Source organism: Furipterus horrens, unplaced genomic scaffold, assembly GCF_987537825.1.
Source record: "Furipterus horrens unplaced genomic scaffold, mFurHor1.1.pri manual_scaffold_8, whole genome shotgun sequence".
Classification (NCBI taxonomy): domain Eukaryota; kingdom Metazoa; phylum Chordata; class Mammalia; order Chiroptera; family Furipteridae; genus Furipterus; species Furipterus horrens.
The window spans coordinates 69,322,001-69,338,546 of record NW_028327178.1 but is presented as its reverse complement, the minus strand read 5'-3'; the positions used below and the strand labels follow the sequence as shown (position 1 = coordinate 69,338,546).

The 16,546-nt window shown below is 40.0% G+C and overlaps 1 protein-coding gene across 1 annotated transcript in view; it reads right to left on the bottom strand.

The window, feature by feature from the left end:
* Positions 1-16,546, bottom strand: part of RALGAPA2 (Ral GTPase activating protein catalytic subunit alpha 2) — a 401,573-nt gene that overhangs the window by 96,105 nt on the left and 288,922 nt on the right. The window contains exons 27-31 of the mRNA XM_090285992.1: positions 15,231-15,339; positions 11,206-11,316; positions 9,962-10,030; positions 9,553-9,690; positions 630-813 (exon numbers count right to left, since the gene is read on the bottom strand). Coding sequence (XP_090142118.1) covers positions 630-813; positions 9,553-9,690; positions 9,962-10,030; positions 11,206-11,316; positions 15,231-15,339 — 611 coding nt within the window. The remainder of the gene's footprint in view (positions 1-629; positions 814-9,552; positions 9,691-9,961; positions 10,031-11,205; positions 11,317-15,230; positions 15,340-16,546) is intronic.

The window sequence follows — 16,546 nt, the reverse complement described above, 5'->3', positions numbered from 1 at the left end:
TCTATATAATTTTATCAGTTGTATGTATAGATGACATACCCATATTTTGACTCACATTCCAGAGATGGGGTCTTGTTATTCTGAGGAAAAGGGTGGCTGAGGAAGACATACAGCAGCCCTAAGTCCTAATGATATCCATACAGAGAAGTGGTCCCTCTTCTCTGAAAAGAGCTATCCTCAAACTGTGGCAGATAAATTATCATCTTTCCCTTTATAATGCTCTTTAATCTGGGAAACTTTACCAGCTTCTTTCACAGTCTATCCATCCTTTTAAGTTGTCTCCATGGGAAGCCCCTATGATGCTACCAGTCCACAAATGAGTTCTTCTGTATTAATCCTGTCTCTCCCATTACATATAAAGCTCCTTTGGGACAGAAAATGAACTGTTTTTGTGGGTCCCATGGGTCTGAAACACATGGGTCTTCAATAACACAAAATTCAACTAAGGTGGGAAAAGAAAGGGAAAAAGAAGAAACAAGGAAGGCAGAATTTTCACAGAGGACTCTAGAAATGAGGATTTCAGCAATTAGATTAAAAAAAAAATAACACAGCAAGCATGGATAAAAGACTACAATCTTTTTTTTTTTTTTCTGTCCATAAGAATTAATATTCTGAAAAAAACATCTCACCCTCTTCAACAGTAAGCAGGTTGCCCAGTTCTGCTGATGAATGATATTGGACTGGTTCAGAATTCTTCACATTTGCCAGTGGCAGGAAGGGGTCATAATCTGAGGATGACAGGTCAGCCAGGGTCAGTGTGTAGTGACTCTGTTGGGTGTATGTGCTTGAGCCACACACACAGCAATGTAGAACCTGTGGAAAAAAGAAGGTAATGTGTGCCATGGGTGCCACTGATGTCCTTGACAATTTGTCAAACTACAACTGCACTTAGGAGGCAGTACTGCTTGGTAGTACTTGAAAACACCAAATCCATTCCATTCTAAAACATATTCTTGCTATTAGCAAGTTTATTTGTTCCTTTCCCATCAATGCCAATAAATATATTTTCAAGCCCCTCCCACCCAAAAAAAGCAAAAGTAAAAAAGTGCTTATTTCACCATTCTGTGTGGTTGCACATACCAAAGTCCTGCTTCAGTCCACCAGAGGCAACACAAATAGGTACAAGGAACTGAATCAGCAGATGAAGGCTATCTATGGCATAAGCCACAAGATAAACCATCATCACCCACAGTGGAGGGTAGATTATAAGAAATAAGCAGAGACTGTTAGCATTTCATAAATGTTCATAAACCTAAATTAGTAAAACTCACAACCTCAAGAATTGGAAGGGCTAACTTAATACAATTTTTAAAAGTGTGATTAATAAAGTAAATTGAATACAAAATTTTAAAGTATTATTCTTACAAGATCAGTTTCCTAAAAGCTTACTGGTTTTTTATGAATTGCTATTGACTGAAACTCTGTAAGCCATGCAAACAAAGATCACCTTGCATATGCCAAAATGTATAAATGAGATAATGACTACAGTAAATCTTACTTTTTTATCATAAATTCAAAATCATAAAATTTAAAAAATGCTGATATTTAAGAAAACCAAGGGAAAACTCTAGAAACCAAGGAGACATCTTTTGGGCTACATACATTTATAAGAAAATCAATTCACTTTTACTTATTTATTTAATTAAAAAATATTTTTAGCATCCAAAATGGCAGAAGAGTTAAGTGAAAGCTACACTACCATCCTCCCAGAACCAGTCTGGAATTGCAACTAAAATGTGGAGAAATCATCTGGAACAACCAACTAAAGGATAGCTGGAGAGAAGCCTTATAAACCACAGACAGACAGAGAAACTACCTCACCACAACATGATGGATACGGAGGGTGGAGGAGACGCAAGAGGGCTGGCTGGGCTCCCATGAGCAGCAGCTGAAGTGCTGGAAGGACACTTCAGCAGCTGGGGGGGTTCCCCCGAGAAGTGTGGGGTCTAATCCCCAAGTTGGGCTCCCCAGCACATAGCATCAGAGCCAGAAAGGAACCCAGATAACCCAGGTGTAAAAAGTGGCAGGGTTTCTGTCTGCCAGGGAGAGACTGCTGGAGACACAGAGAGCCTTTTAAAGGGTTAACGCACAAAAGTCACTTACCCTGGGCTCCAGCAGAGGGAGGCAGGGCAGAGTGGACTAGAAATGGTTGAGGAGAGTCTGGGGATGGTGGCTTTGAGGAGAGAACTGAGAGAGCAGCTGCCAGGAATTCTGATCAAGATCAGAGTAGCACGAAATGACATAGAGACTAAAAGAACAGTTCAAAGGATCAATAAATCCAGGAGCTGGTTTTTTGAAAAGATAAACACAATCGACAAGCTTTTAACCAGACTCATCAAGAAAAAAAAAAAAAAAAAAAAAAAAGAGGACCCAAATAAATAAAATCAGGAACAAAAGAGGAGAAAATACAACTGTTACCACAGAAATACGAATGATTGTCAGAAATTACTAAGAACAACCGTCTGACAAGAAATTTGAGAACCTGGGAGAAATAGACAAATTTCTAGAAACATACAATCTTCCAAAACTGAATCAAGAAGAGGCAGAAAGCCTGAATGGTCCAATAACAGCTAGTAAAATTAAAGCAGTAATAAAAAAAACTCCGAGCACCCAAAAACCCTGGACCGGACTGCTTCACAGGGGAATTTTACCAAACATTTAGAGAAGAACTAACTCTTACCTTTCACAAACTATTCCAAAAAATCCAAGAGAGGGAAGACTCCTGAACTCTTTTTATGAGGCCAGTATTATCCTAATTCCAAACCCAGGTAAAGACACAACAAAGAAACAAAAATACAGGCTAGTATCACTGATGACAATAGATGCTAAAATCCTCAAAAAGGACTTCTGGCCAAGATGGAGGTGTAGACAGACACGCTGCATCTCCCTCCACAGCTAGGAAGGAATACAACTGCCTCGAGACTGGAGACAGCCAGAAGTTCCAGAGGATCAGACTGCATGGAAGTCCAGCAAACAAGGATATGAAGAGGAGGTGCTTGTCCAGAGAGGTGGGAGGGGCGGACTTGGGGCGGAGAGGGCGCAGTGTGGTGGTGGCAGCTGTGGCAGCAGAAGCAGGCCGGCAGAAAGCGCAGTCACACGTTTTGAGAACTCAGGGGAGACACCTGGGGAGTGTTCCCGGCTCCTCACCAGACCTCGCAGCTCTTGGTTCCAGTGTGGGGACAGTGAAGCCTCATTGCTTCTGACTGTGCAAACCAATGGGGGTTGGGGTGGAGGCAGAGACTGCTGGACTCAAGGGGTCCGCTTGTTTGAAGGGCCCCCGCGGTCCTGGGGTGTCTGCGGGCGCACCCACTCTGGGGACAACAACTGGGGCGGCAGTTGGAGGGGCGCCAGTCCGGTGCAGAAGTGGGGGAGGTGTCTGGAAAGGGGGTGAGTGCTGGGCAGGCAGCATTGTTTCCTCTCGAACCCCTCCCCCACATACAGCGCCACAACGTGGTGAAACAGGTTGCCTTGTACTGACAAATCCCTAAGGCTCCGCCCCCTAAAACATAAAAGAAGCAACAGCTCTACCTGGGATATGAAGGCAAACAAACACAGGAGCCTGTCAGAATGAGGAGACAGAAAAGTATGGACCAAAAGGGGAAACGGGACAAGGTTCCAGTGGGAGAACTAAGCAACAAGGAAATAGCCAACCTAAGAAATAAGGAGACAGACAACCCAACAGACACAGAATTCAAAACACTGGTGATAAAGATGCTCACAAGCTTGACAGATATGCTCGAGTATGGCAAACTCATAAGAGAAGAAGTGAAAGCTATGCTAAATGAAACGAAGGAAAATTCACACAAAACCAATGGTGAAGGGAAGGAAGTCGGAGTTCAAATCAATGATTTGGAACATAAGGAAGAAAAAAACAGTGAGCCAGTGCAGAATGAGGAAGCAAGAAATGAAAAAAATGAGGAAAACTTCCCAAATTTTGCGAAGGAGATGGACGTACCGGTCTGGGAAGCATGGAGGGGCCCAGGTAAGCTGGACCCACAGGGGAGCACACCAGGACACATCATGATTGAGATGCCAAAGGTGAAAGATAAAGACGGAGTCCTGGGGGCAACAAGAGAGAGGCAGAGAGTTGCCTACAGGGGGCTGCCTATAGGACTATCAGCTGATTTCTCAGAGGATACTTTGCAGGCAGGAAGGGACTGGCAAGCAGTATTCAATGTGATGAAAAGCAACCTGCAACCAGGATTACTCTATCCAGCAAAGCTATCATTTAGAATGGAAGGGCAGATGAAGTGCTTCCCAGAGAAGGTGAAGCTAAAGGAGCTCATCATCACCAAGTCATTATTAAATGAAATGTCAAAGGTACTTACTTAAGAAAAAGATAAAAACTATGAACACTATAATGACAACAAACTCACAACTATCAACAACTGAATCTAAAAAATAAAAACCAAATCCAACTAAGTAAACAAGAATAGGAACAGAATCATAGGTATGGGGATCATTTAGAGGGTTATCAGCTGGGAGGGGGGAGGGGGAGAAATGGGGAAATGGTGCAGGGACTAAGAAGCATAAGTGGCTGGTACAAAATAGACAGGCGGATGTTAAGAATACTATAGGAAAGGGTGAAGCCAAAGAACTTACATGCACAACCCATGGACATGAACTAAGGGGTTTGGGATTGCTGGAGGGAAGTGGGGTACTGGGCAGAGGGGAGCAAAGGGGAAAAATATTGGAACTACTGTAGCAACATAATTAATAAAATATACTTTAAAAAAATCTTCAACAAAATATTGGCAAATCAGATCCAGCAATAGACCAAGTGGGATTCATCCCAGGGACGCAAGGATAGTATACTATTCACAAATCAATAAATATAATACACCAAATAAACAAAATTAAATACAGAAATCATACCAATAGAAGCTGAAAAAGTATTTGATAAAGTACAGCATCCACTTATGATAAAAACAGTCAGCAAAGTGATAATAGAGGTAGCATACCTAAACATAATGAAGGCCATATATGAGAAACCTGCTGCCAACAACAAACTCAACGGGCAAAAACTGAAAGCTTTCCCCTAAGATCAGGAACAAGACAAGGATGTCTGCTCTCTCCACTTCTCTCCAACATAGTTTTGAAAGATCTACCCACAGCAATAAGACAAGAAAAAGAAACCATAGGCACCCAAATTAGAAAGGAGGAAGTAAAACTGTCATTATTTGGAAATGGCATAGAAAACATATAGGCTCCACCAAAACACTACTCAAGTGAAATTGGCAAAACAGCAGGATACAAAGGCAATATTCAGAAGCCCAAGGCATTGTAGTACACCAACAATAAAATATCAGAAACAGAAACTAGGAAAAAAATCCCATTGACTATAGCAACAAGAAAAATAAAGTACTTAGGAATAAACTTAACCAAAGAGGTAAAAGAACTGTACTTGGAAAACTACAGAACACTGAAGGAAGAAATTGAGGAAGATACAAATACATGGAAGCATATACCATGTTCATGGATGGGAAGAATTAACATCATTAAAATATCTATACTACCTAAAGCAATCTATAGATTCAACACAATCCCTATTAAAGTACCAATGACCTATTTCGCAGATCAAGAACAAATATTTCAAAAATTTATATGCAACCAAAAACAACCCCAAATTGCCTCAGTAATCTTGATAAAAAAGAACAAAGTAGGAGGAATCACAATACCTGATATCAAACTATATTACAAAGTCACTGTAATCAAAATAGCCTGGTACTGGAATAAGAACAGATACATAAATAAATGGAACAGAATAGAGAGCCCAGAAATAAACCCAGGTCTCTATGGTCACTTTATATTTCACTAAGGGAGCAGGAGCATAAAATGGAGTGAAAATAGCCTCTTCAACAAATGGTGTTGGGAGAACTAGACAGGGACATTCAAAATAAATGAAATTAGAACACAACTTACACCATACACCATAATAAACACAAAATGGATAAAAGACTTAAACATAAGCTGTGACATCATAAAAGTCCTAGAGGAAAACATAGATAATAAGATTTCAGATATCCCATGCAATATTTTCACCGATATATCCTCTAGGGCAAGGGAAATAAAGAAAAGCCTAAACAAATGTGACAACATCAAACTAAAAAGCTTCTGTATTGCTAAAGAAAACATCATCAAAATGAAAAGGGAACTAGCCATATGGGGAAACATATTTCCCAATGATACCTCGGACAATGGTTTGATTTCCAAAAAATATAAAGAACTCATACCACTCAGCACCAGGAAGACAAACAATCCAATTAAGAAATGGGCAAAGGATCTGAACAGACACTTCTCCAAGGAGGACATACAGAGGGCCCATAGACATATGAAAGGATGCTCAACATCACTAGCCATCAGAGAGATGCAAATTAAAACCACAATGAGATACCACCTCACACCGGTTAGAATGGCCACCATTAACAAATGAACAAGAGCTGAGGAGGATTTGGAGAGAAGTGGAACCCTAGTGCACTGTTGGTGGGAATGGAGAGTGGTGCAGCCACTGTGGTGAACAGTATGGAATTTCCTCAAAACACTAAAAATGGAACTGCCTTTTGATTCAGCAATTCCACTACTGGAATACCGAAAGAATCCTGAAACACCAATTCAAAAGAACCTCTGCAGCCCTATTTTCATAGCAGCACTATTTACAATAGCCAAGTGCTGGAAACAGCCTAAGTGCCCATCAATAAATAAGTGATTCCAAAAACTGTGGTACACTTACACAATGGAATACTATGCAGCAGAAAGAAAGGAAAAACTCCTACGTTTCTTGACAAAGGATGGAACTAGAGAGTATTATGCTTAGTGAAATAAGCCAGGTGGCGAAAGACAAATACCGTATGATCTCACCTATAAGAGGGATGAACAAAATAGAACCAGAGGCATGGAAACAAGGAACAGACTGACAGTGACCAGATGGGAGGGCGATAAGGGAGAAAAGAAGGGTTAGAGTCTAATCAAGGAACAGGTCTAAATGACCCGTGGACATGGACAACATGGTGGGGATTGACTGTGGCAGTGGGGAGCAGGTGTGGGTGCTGGTTGGGGCAAGGGAGAGCAACAATAAGCAACTATAATAGAATAACAATTAAAAAAGCGAGCGGGTGTGCCTTTCCTGTTTTGCTTTCTGGGTGCAAAAGACTCCAAACCCTGGACCATAGAGAAGCCACAGGATGACAGTAGTGCGAGTTCCTGAAAGACTTAATGGAAGGCTGTCCACCAACCAGAATCACTGCACTAAGTCATTATGTGGGTAAGAAATAAACTTCTACTGTGTTAACCACAGAAGAAAAACAAAACAAAAAAACAAAATAAAAAATATTTTTATTTGGTCCTGGCTAGGTAGCTCAGTTGGCTAGAGCACTGTCCAGATATGCCAAGGTTGTGGGTTTGATCTTGGATCAGGGCACATATAAGAATCAACCAATGAATGCATAAATAAGTGGGACAACAAATTGATATTTCTCTCATTCCCTTTTTACTCTCTCTAAAATCAAAAGATATTTTTATTGAATTTATTGGAATGATTTGGTTGACAAAATTATACAGATTTCAAGTGTGCAATTCTATAATAAAGCATCTGTACATTGTACTATGTGTTCACCACCCAAAGTCTAGTCTCCTTCTGTCAATTCACTTTTAGATGAGTAGCTTGACTTGCCCACATGGAAGGAGGCCTTGTTTTTGGGCTGGACATCTTACTGTTTAGTTCCTTCTACCTGTGTTGCCTTCTGGGGACTGGAGGGAGATTTGGGGGTATGTAAACTTTATGGATAGCTAAAAAGTACCAAGAACTGTAGTCAGTGAGGACACCCACCTAAGTATGTCCTCTTCCTAGCAGAGAAGCAGTACAGGAAAACTATGGTAGATTTTTTATCAATATAAAAAGTGAGCTTCTGTCATTGAGAAAATTAACTTTTATTAGTCAAATGCAATAAAAATACAAAATGTAAATTAAAACCACAATGCAGTACCACTTCATACCTATCAGATATCAAAGTGTTAGCAGCTGCAACTCTCAGACACTGTTGATGACAGTGTGAATTAGCACAACCATACTGGAAAATTATTTAGTGTTCACCAACTCCACTCCTAGGTATACACCCAGCAGAAATCCATACATATGTGCACTAAAAAACATACTGGAATAGAATGTTCACAGAAGTTTCTTTTTAATGGTCCCAAACTCCAAACTAACCAAATTTTCATCAACAGAATAGAAAATAAATTGTGGTTTATTCTCACCATGTAATACTAAATAGCAATGAGAGTAAAAAAAAAACAACTATTCACAACAATATAATAAATCCCTCAAAAACAGTGTTGTGTGAAGACATCAAGCACAAAAGGACATACATATGCTTCTATCTATAAAGGGTCCAAAAATAGGTATAACTTATCTATGCTGTGACAGGATAATGGTTATCCCTGAGTATGTATGTGGGGGTAACGACCAGGAGGAGGTGCAGTGGGTGCTTCTGGGAGGCTAGGAATGTTCTGTTTCTAGGGTTGGGATCTGGTTTTCCAGGTGGCTTACTTTGTGAAAATTCATCACGCTCTCTATGATTGATGCACTTTTCTAGATGCATTTATACTTCAATAGAAAGTTTCCTTTAAAAATACAATAAAAAGTTATTCAATAAATGTGACTCATGTTAACTATGAAGTGATGTTTGTAAAGCAGTTTTAAGAGACATCTTTTATCTAATTGATCCTAACATAGTTGTTAAAATCTTTGACCAGTGAAGAATCCATTTAAAAATTTACAATACTTTTTAGAAGAATTTCAACCATGATTAAGTGGTATTTTCTTTTTTAGTAAATTTTAAAATAAGAATAATCAGTTAATGACTTGGAATCATTTAATAAAACTATTATTAAAAGTTTGTTACTAAAAACAAAAAACAAACAAAAAAACAGAACTGCCACTACATATTAGTAATTATTCAATGGACACACAAATGCTAAATAAATGAATAAGGCCCTTACAGGACAGACTGTAAGGCCTATATAGAATAGTAAGAAGGGTCCAGAGCAAAGACACACCTAGTCATTAATATGGGGTAACTTCAAATATTTTAAGTACTATAAAAATTAGGCTAATTATTTTGATGATATGTTTCATTAATTTATTTCTTAAGAGCTATGAAAGCAAAGAGATTACTTGGACCATTATACTTTCTTTTTCTTTTGAAGAAAACAACCCATTTGGTCAAACTGTGGATATTTCTGCAATATAAACAGTTCTTTTGTAAATTAAGTAAATTTGAACCATATTCCATGAAAACTGGGAAATCTGATCAAAATGCAGTTGTTTAAAGATGACATGTCATGTAAAAATGCATGCATCTTTCACTTGGTAATCACTGCTTTTCTACAATTATACCTGCTCTGCTTTCCCTCAAGTTATTCATTCCTTTTAATTCCCCTATAAATCCTTTTCAAAAGGGCATAGATAAATAAGCAAATGCATAAAACCCATTTTGTAATTCTCTGATGCTTAAGTCCATACTCTATGCCTTTTAGGCCCAGCTGGAGACTTACCCTATATATATAATCCAGCAAAGGGGCTCTGGATGAGTGCTGCTCCTCCAGGGTCGCCATGGACACTGGGTGGAGAAGGGCGTTCACCGGCAAAGCCATGCACCAGTCCAAGAGGCAGAGCAGCAAGGACACAATAAACTGGAAGAGGAAATAGGACCAGTATCTTATGCTGAAGTCTTTTAAACTGCATTAAAGGTAATAACAAACAACAGAATTGTCCCTGCATAATAGCAATTATTCAGTGGACATACAAGTGAAAAAGGAATAGATGAATGAACAAGATTTTCACAGGAGGGTCGGCAGAGAGGGCTATTATAGAAGATATGCCTGAATGTCATATTATTTATCATTCTGTTTTACATATTTAAAAAACAAACTTTAAGGAAAACTTAGCCAATGTGCCACCTACCTTCTTATCTGTTTCCACTGAGGAGTACTCTGCACTTGGTAAAAGAAAAGCAATTGTGGCCACAAGGATCTGCATGAAAGACAAATCCCCAATCAAACAGACCATAGTATTAATTTTGGAAACCATGTGGTAAGAATTCCATATGGTTTCCACTCCACTCTATGTGGCAAAACTGAAGACCCCAGAAAAACTATTTCTCTCTGCAGTCATACAATTTCTAATTTCAGTCTCCATACTTTTCACTAGGAAAACAAAAAATACATTGAAAAATAATTATGAAAATGCCTCAATTTAGTTTTCTTATAAATTACCCCAGGTCTACACCTGTTATCCTAGTGTCCAAGCATCCCTTTTATACTCAAAGGTATTCTTAGATGATAAATTATATGGTTGCCTTAAAACCCAACTTTACATTTCATAGCACATTATATCTCTATGTCCAAAGTTCTATTTCACTCTAGGCCACTTAAATGATTTTTGATGTATCTCAGAGAATAAATGGTGAAATTTGTCTAGGGCTGAGACAAAATAAATCATTCTCTCTCTCTCTCTCTCCCTGTAACACCACATGGGAGACAAACCAAATTTTCTTGAAGAGTTACCACTGAATAAGTACAGCTATAAAAACTGGCAGGAACGGTGTGCTTTACTGCCAGGCCCCTGGATGGTTAAGGTTACCTGCTGCTGCATAAGCAAGCAGCCCCAAATGTAATCTACCTCCTGGACATTATCACTGAAATGATTCTTCCTCCTGTCCCTCTCCCCACCAATTACCCTCACAGAGGGTATTATAGCAGTAATCTCATTACAACTGGGTAATCATGCTATGGCAGAAAGCATGATCTGGGCCTTCAGTTTGGCGGGAGACTCCTGTTTTACGCAACAGTCCCTCACTCTCTCCCTAACGCCCCCCCCACCCCCAACCGACACAAACACACAGGGCATAACCAGCTGCCTACTCCTTATTGGCACAACCCAAATTACTCTGGATGAATGAAGCCCAATCTACAAAAGGTCTCTTTGTTGTGGTCTAGTCTGCCTTTCAAACCCCCCAAGTGTAAGACTCTGCCCTGGAACTGGTAGCTTCTTTACATACTGCCTGAAATTGCAGCTGAGAACCAGTGCAATTCAATCTTAAAATGAATGATTCATATGGCAATTTAATAGTTCTCTATAATTAATTAAATATCAAATAAAATAAAAAGGAAATGCTTATACTTTAGCATTACAGGAAAGAGACTTACTTCTGCAATTTTCAGAGGCAGAGAGGTTTCAAATGTCTGAAGCTTTTCCCAGTAGGAAACCAGCAACTGAAGAACATCACAAGCTGACTGAGCCACGATTTTGTTAGAAAACTATGAAAGGAAACAAAACCCCATACTAAATAACTTAACAAGTGCACTATTCCTAAGAACAAAAGTTATTTCTTTCCAGCTCCTTTTAGATAATTTCCTTGCTTTGCTTTAAATTTGTGAAAAATATATCTTATTACCAGATAGTTTATACATGATCACAATTCTATAACTGACTCTTGTCTTAGACTAGCTGTATTAATTTACATAATATTCCTTTACATAGAAACAAGTAGTTATCATTTAATCATTTGGAAATTGAAACCATAATTTCAAAGGATTGTTTTATTGATCTTATTCAGATCTTATAAATCACAGTCTTGACTATTAGGAAATTAAAATGCAGTAATTATTAAGTATACACTGTGTGTCAAATCTTTTATAAGACCTTTATTCATTTTAGCTTTGAAAAATCTTCATTAACAGCTCGTTAAGGCAGATGTTATCTTCATTTTACAAATGGAGAAATGGATTGATCAAATGACTTTCTAGCCTATGAAATTAAAGTTAATCCATATGTGTAATATTAAAAAATGTGAAAAATTTGGGATTATGAGAATATGATTCATGAGTTATGGTATATTCAATTATTTTGAGTATGTTTTCTGAGTCTGCGTGTGTCCAAGGTTCTTCTGAGATGGCATGTCAAAGGGGCAGCACCTGCAAAGACCAATGGCTGGGGCTACATGGCTATCTCATTATCTACAGCAGAAAAGGTTTGCACTGATTCTGTGTTTCTGTCTAGGGAAACCTCTGGATATGTAGCTTAGTTATTTCCACACCGGGAGTTGCAAGTCACATGAATCAGATACCAGTTGACCACTCATTCTCCAGGTCTGCATTTGGCTGATGCAGCCACATTTTTTAGTTCAAGCACTTAACATCACTTCCTCCACATAGCCACCACACCCATCCAAAGAAGTAGCTGCCCACCCCCTCCAGCTCTTCAGTTTCATCCTGTTCCTAATATAGTTTCTTCATGACATTGAGGGCTGTCTGCTTGTTCTGTTGTGCTTATTTTCCTGCATCTTGTTCACCACTGTATTCCTAATGCCTAGCACAGGCCCCTGAAAGGAATGCATGGTGTGTTTGCAGTAAAGATGAAACACAGAGGGCGTGGAAGAATATGAGTGGGCACTGGGTATGTTTCTGCTGTGAAACAGTGAAGCCATGGGGTAGAAACAAGAATGGTACCGCTCTTACAACTAGAAGCTGAAAAAAGACAAGGGGACAATGATGAAAGGAGAGGTACTGGCAGAGAGGGGTAAGGCATGAGGAGCAGGGCGCAGAGGCTTTGTGGAGAAAGAGCTGAACTGAGCGTGGAAGAATGCACAGGGGGAGTATATTCTTTCAGGCAGTGGATGGCAGGGTACAGGCACTGAGGGCTGCAAGTCGGGTGGTGTAGCTGATACACAGAGTGCTGTAGGGAGCGGTTAGGGTGAAATAAATCAGGTACTCATCTAGTACATACTCAGAGTATTGACAATGTGCTAGCGCTGAATTAAAAGCATAGGGCACAATATAGCAGGGCAGATACAGCTCCTACTCTGAAGGAACTGACACTCTCATAGAGCAGGCAGGGATCCTTTTACTTATATCCCCAATACTCTAGTCTGTGGGTCACATGGTGAGACCTATTTGTAGGCTGATCTCTTTGGCAACAGTATGGGCAGATCTGTGGGGTCCAGACTAGAGCAACAAGGGCGGTGGTGCAGGAGGCTCAGATACCGGCAGAGTGAGCCAGCTATGTGATGAATGGCCCCAGAAAAGCAGGTGTGACTAGGCATTCAGGACTCTGTGATTAGAAACAATGGTGGGATAAGGAAGGGGGAAAAATCAATGTCTTCTGAGATGGGGTAAAAGAAGAAACAGCAGGTAGGGCTGAGGGCAGGGGGCTTGAGGTCAGGCCTCCTCTCACTGGGGCTGCCCCTTAGGCAGGGTCAGCAGCTTACCTGTGCTGGAGCCAACATTGTCACTCTAATGCCCTCACCACAGGTCCCAGATGGAACATTTAACTCTGTAGATACAGCCCTGGCTTAGAAGCCTCCATCTATCCCTGCCCACCACAGGCTACCTCACCAGAAACAACTAGCTGAATGGGATTCTGTGGCTGTTCTCATTTTTTGCTGTGGCTCACAGGCTGATTTTCATGGATACTCTTGGAGGAGCATTTTCCTAGCCTTTCTTGGCCTGTGCCCTTCATACCAAGGGCAACCTCACCAGGTATTCCCAAAGAGCATGGTTATAGCAGAGCAGTGCCTGAAGCTCCAAAGCTGGAGCCCATGAGGCAGAAAGCCCTTCCAGGGCTCATGCTCCTGGCTGCCTACATGACAGGTCCAGGTCCTGGCTGGGCCTCCTATTCTTCCTCCGCACTCCCCCAAATTCTCATCCCTGAGCCTCCGTGGGCAGTTATAAGGATTAAATACAATGCCAAAGGTCAGAGGTCAGCTCCCTGCTCAGACCAGAGGGAGCACTCCTAAGTGATATCTTGGTTTGATCAATTTTCCATCCCTCTCCACAGAGATCAGCAGCAAGCATTTTTCCAGCTCTCATAATATAACCAGCAATGCCAAGTGCTGATGAGGAGAGAAGTAAGAGGACAGGGTGTCAGAGGAAGTGGTCAGAGAATACACCTGAGGTACAGTAGGTATCAAATTTGGCCAGAAGGAGGGGTGGGTCAGGAGGGTTGCCATGAAATCAGGCTGCCAAGGAAGGCAGCAGCTAGACCAGAGGGCTAGATGCTGAGCCACAGGCAGGGGAACACCACTGGCATTACCCTGTGGGCTGAAACACAAAGAGTAGCACAGGGGCTATCGATGGCGTAGTGATGACTATTACAGCATCAGCTGCAATGGCTGTTATTATTATAGCAGCACGTGGCAGACAGGAAAAAAGGGCAGGCAAGAGCCTGGATGTTGGTGATAGATGAACAGTTCAGGATTTGAACTTTGGCTTGGCCAGGTTGTTGCTCTAGAGCCTGGAACAAGTTCTTTAACTCTCTTGCACCTCAGTTCCTCCATTGTAAAATGAGACAATCACCTCCCAGCTGAGAACTTCCACACACCCTCAGCACAGTGCCTGGCAGAGGCTGGGTACTCACTGGTTCCAGAGGTGCACTAACAGCAATGCTAATTATTATCATCGTTTCTAAGCAGGAATCAGTAAAGGACCCAGCAGGATTGGAGCTCTAAGTTAAGAAGGGGCCTAACAGCACGTAAAAAAGTTGAGTTTTGTCTTTTATGCCACACCGATCAGCAATCAGTGCTGGTTCCATCACTTATGCCTGCATAGCCATGGGCTCATAGCCTGATTCGTCTGGGCCTTGCTTTCCTCTGGCATGACACAGGGATTGTAACATCTACCTTGCAGAGCTGTCACGAAGGTTAACAAAAGCATTTAAGAGATTTTACCATGACTCTGGCCCAGTGTGAGTGCCCAGAAAATGGCAGTTCTTCTTTTCATTACCAAAGCAAAGGAAGAAAACTGTCCTAAGAGTACCCAAGGCCTGGTTGGACCATGAGCACTCAGAGTCACTAACCAAGGCTATCAGATTTCTCCTAATCCTAAGAGGCCAGAGCACAAGATCGCACTTTCTTGTCAAGCCCACCAGCAGGTGACAGGTGTCCTGCTTGCCATAGGAGCTACCCAGCCACCAGAGGAACCCAATTTAGCCGCCAAGCTTGGTCCAGGAACGCTCAGCCTATGGATGACCGGGTTGCAGATGTCAGTGGGGAAGCAGCCATTGGTGGTCTCACCTGAGAACCCCACAGAATATTCAACATGGCTATCAGAAAAATAATTTTTGAATAAAAAAATGCTCTCAATAATATAGGGAAAAATAAAGATGGGGTTAATGCAAACAAAAACTGGTTGAAATCCTAGCTTAATGTCGAATGTACGTCATGAGTCAGTAATACCTTCAAAGTGACACCTATCACATTGATGGCCTCTTTTAGCTGAGGATGCCTTGTACACTGTGCAAGCTCTTCACATATCCAGACTCCGAGGGAGCAAATGGCAATGCATCTTTTGAAAAAGAAAAGGAGGCTCTTGTGAAATTTAATGTTTTAATTCCTGTACCAAATTTTCTAGATATTTTCAAACAGCAAGTTTTTAAAAGTAGCAAAATTTACAGACACACTAACAGAATGTCTTCTTGAGAAAAAAAATAAAAGATACCCTCAATAGACCAGTTTCAGGACAAATAGAAATATTGATAATGGTTAGTAATTCAATATTTAATCAAATAAATGGCAGATTTTCTGTTAATGTAACAGCCTATATATTACCTATTTTTACAGGAACTAATATTTTATTACACTTTATTGCTTCAAGATATTTTTGAGGAAGAATCAAAAACATGAATCTTAGAAAACTGTTGGAAATTAAAATTGTAATTGTTTTCCTTACAATAAAATATACAATACCTACCACAAATAAAAGACAAATCCTATATTTTATTGTAACGAATATTTGAATACAATTTTCAAAATAAGTTTCACTGTTATTTCTATTAAATAATGTGTTAAGACAAATAGTTTTTGAGTTGCACAGTCCTTTACAAATTACCTTTCTCAATTATAAATTTTGGAATTGAAATACTCCAGTATCTTTTGCAATAATAAAAAAATCATATTCCTATTAGTTTTTTATAAAAGCCTATGTGTACAATTAAAATATTTGCTCCCCAAACTGCTCACTTTCAGAACCAAAAGGGGATTCAAACCACTCTTTGGAACCAGACCTTAGCTGTAATACATATCTGTTGTTCTTTGTAATAAGAGGTCACATCCAGCACCAAACTGTACATACTGCTCAGCTCTCCATACGGAAAGTTCCTTTGTATTTTATATAATTCTACAATTAAAATCAATATCATTGAGTTTTTAAAACCACAATGTTTCACTGGATTCTCACATCTTTAAATAAGGATAGACTAAGTGCATCAGAACAAATATATTAAAAATCCTTTGAAGACTGTGTCACCTTCTACCAAAATTCATTCAGTAAAGCAGTGCAACACAGTTTACAAGGGTGCCAGGTTTTTCTGTTTCTCCAATACCAGCATTATAGCATTATTTAGGAGTTCCACATGATTCTAACCCTTGACATTCCTTACTGTATACTATTGTCTAAATCTTATCTCTTTTCTTAATTAATTCCTATGCATATTCTCATCTAGAAATTACACTTTGCATTCCCAGTTTGCATATACTCTACATTTCCATGTATT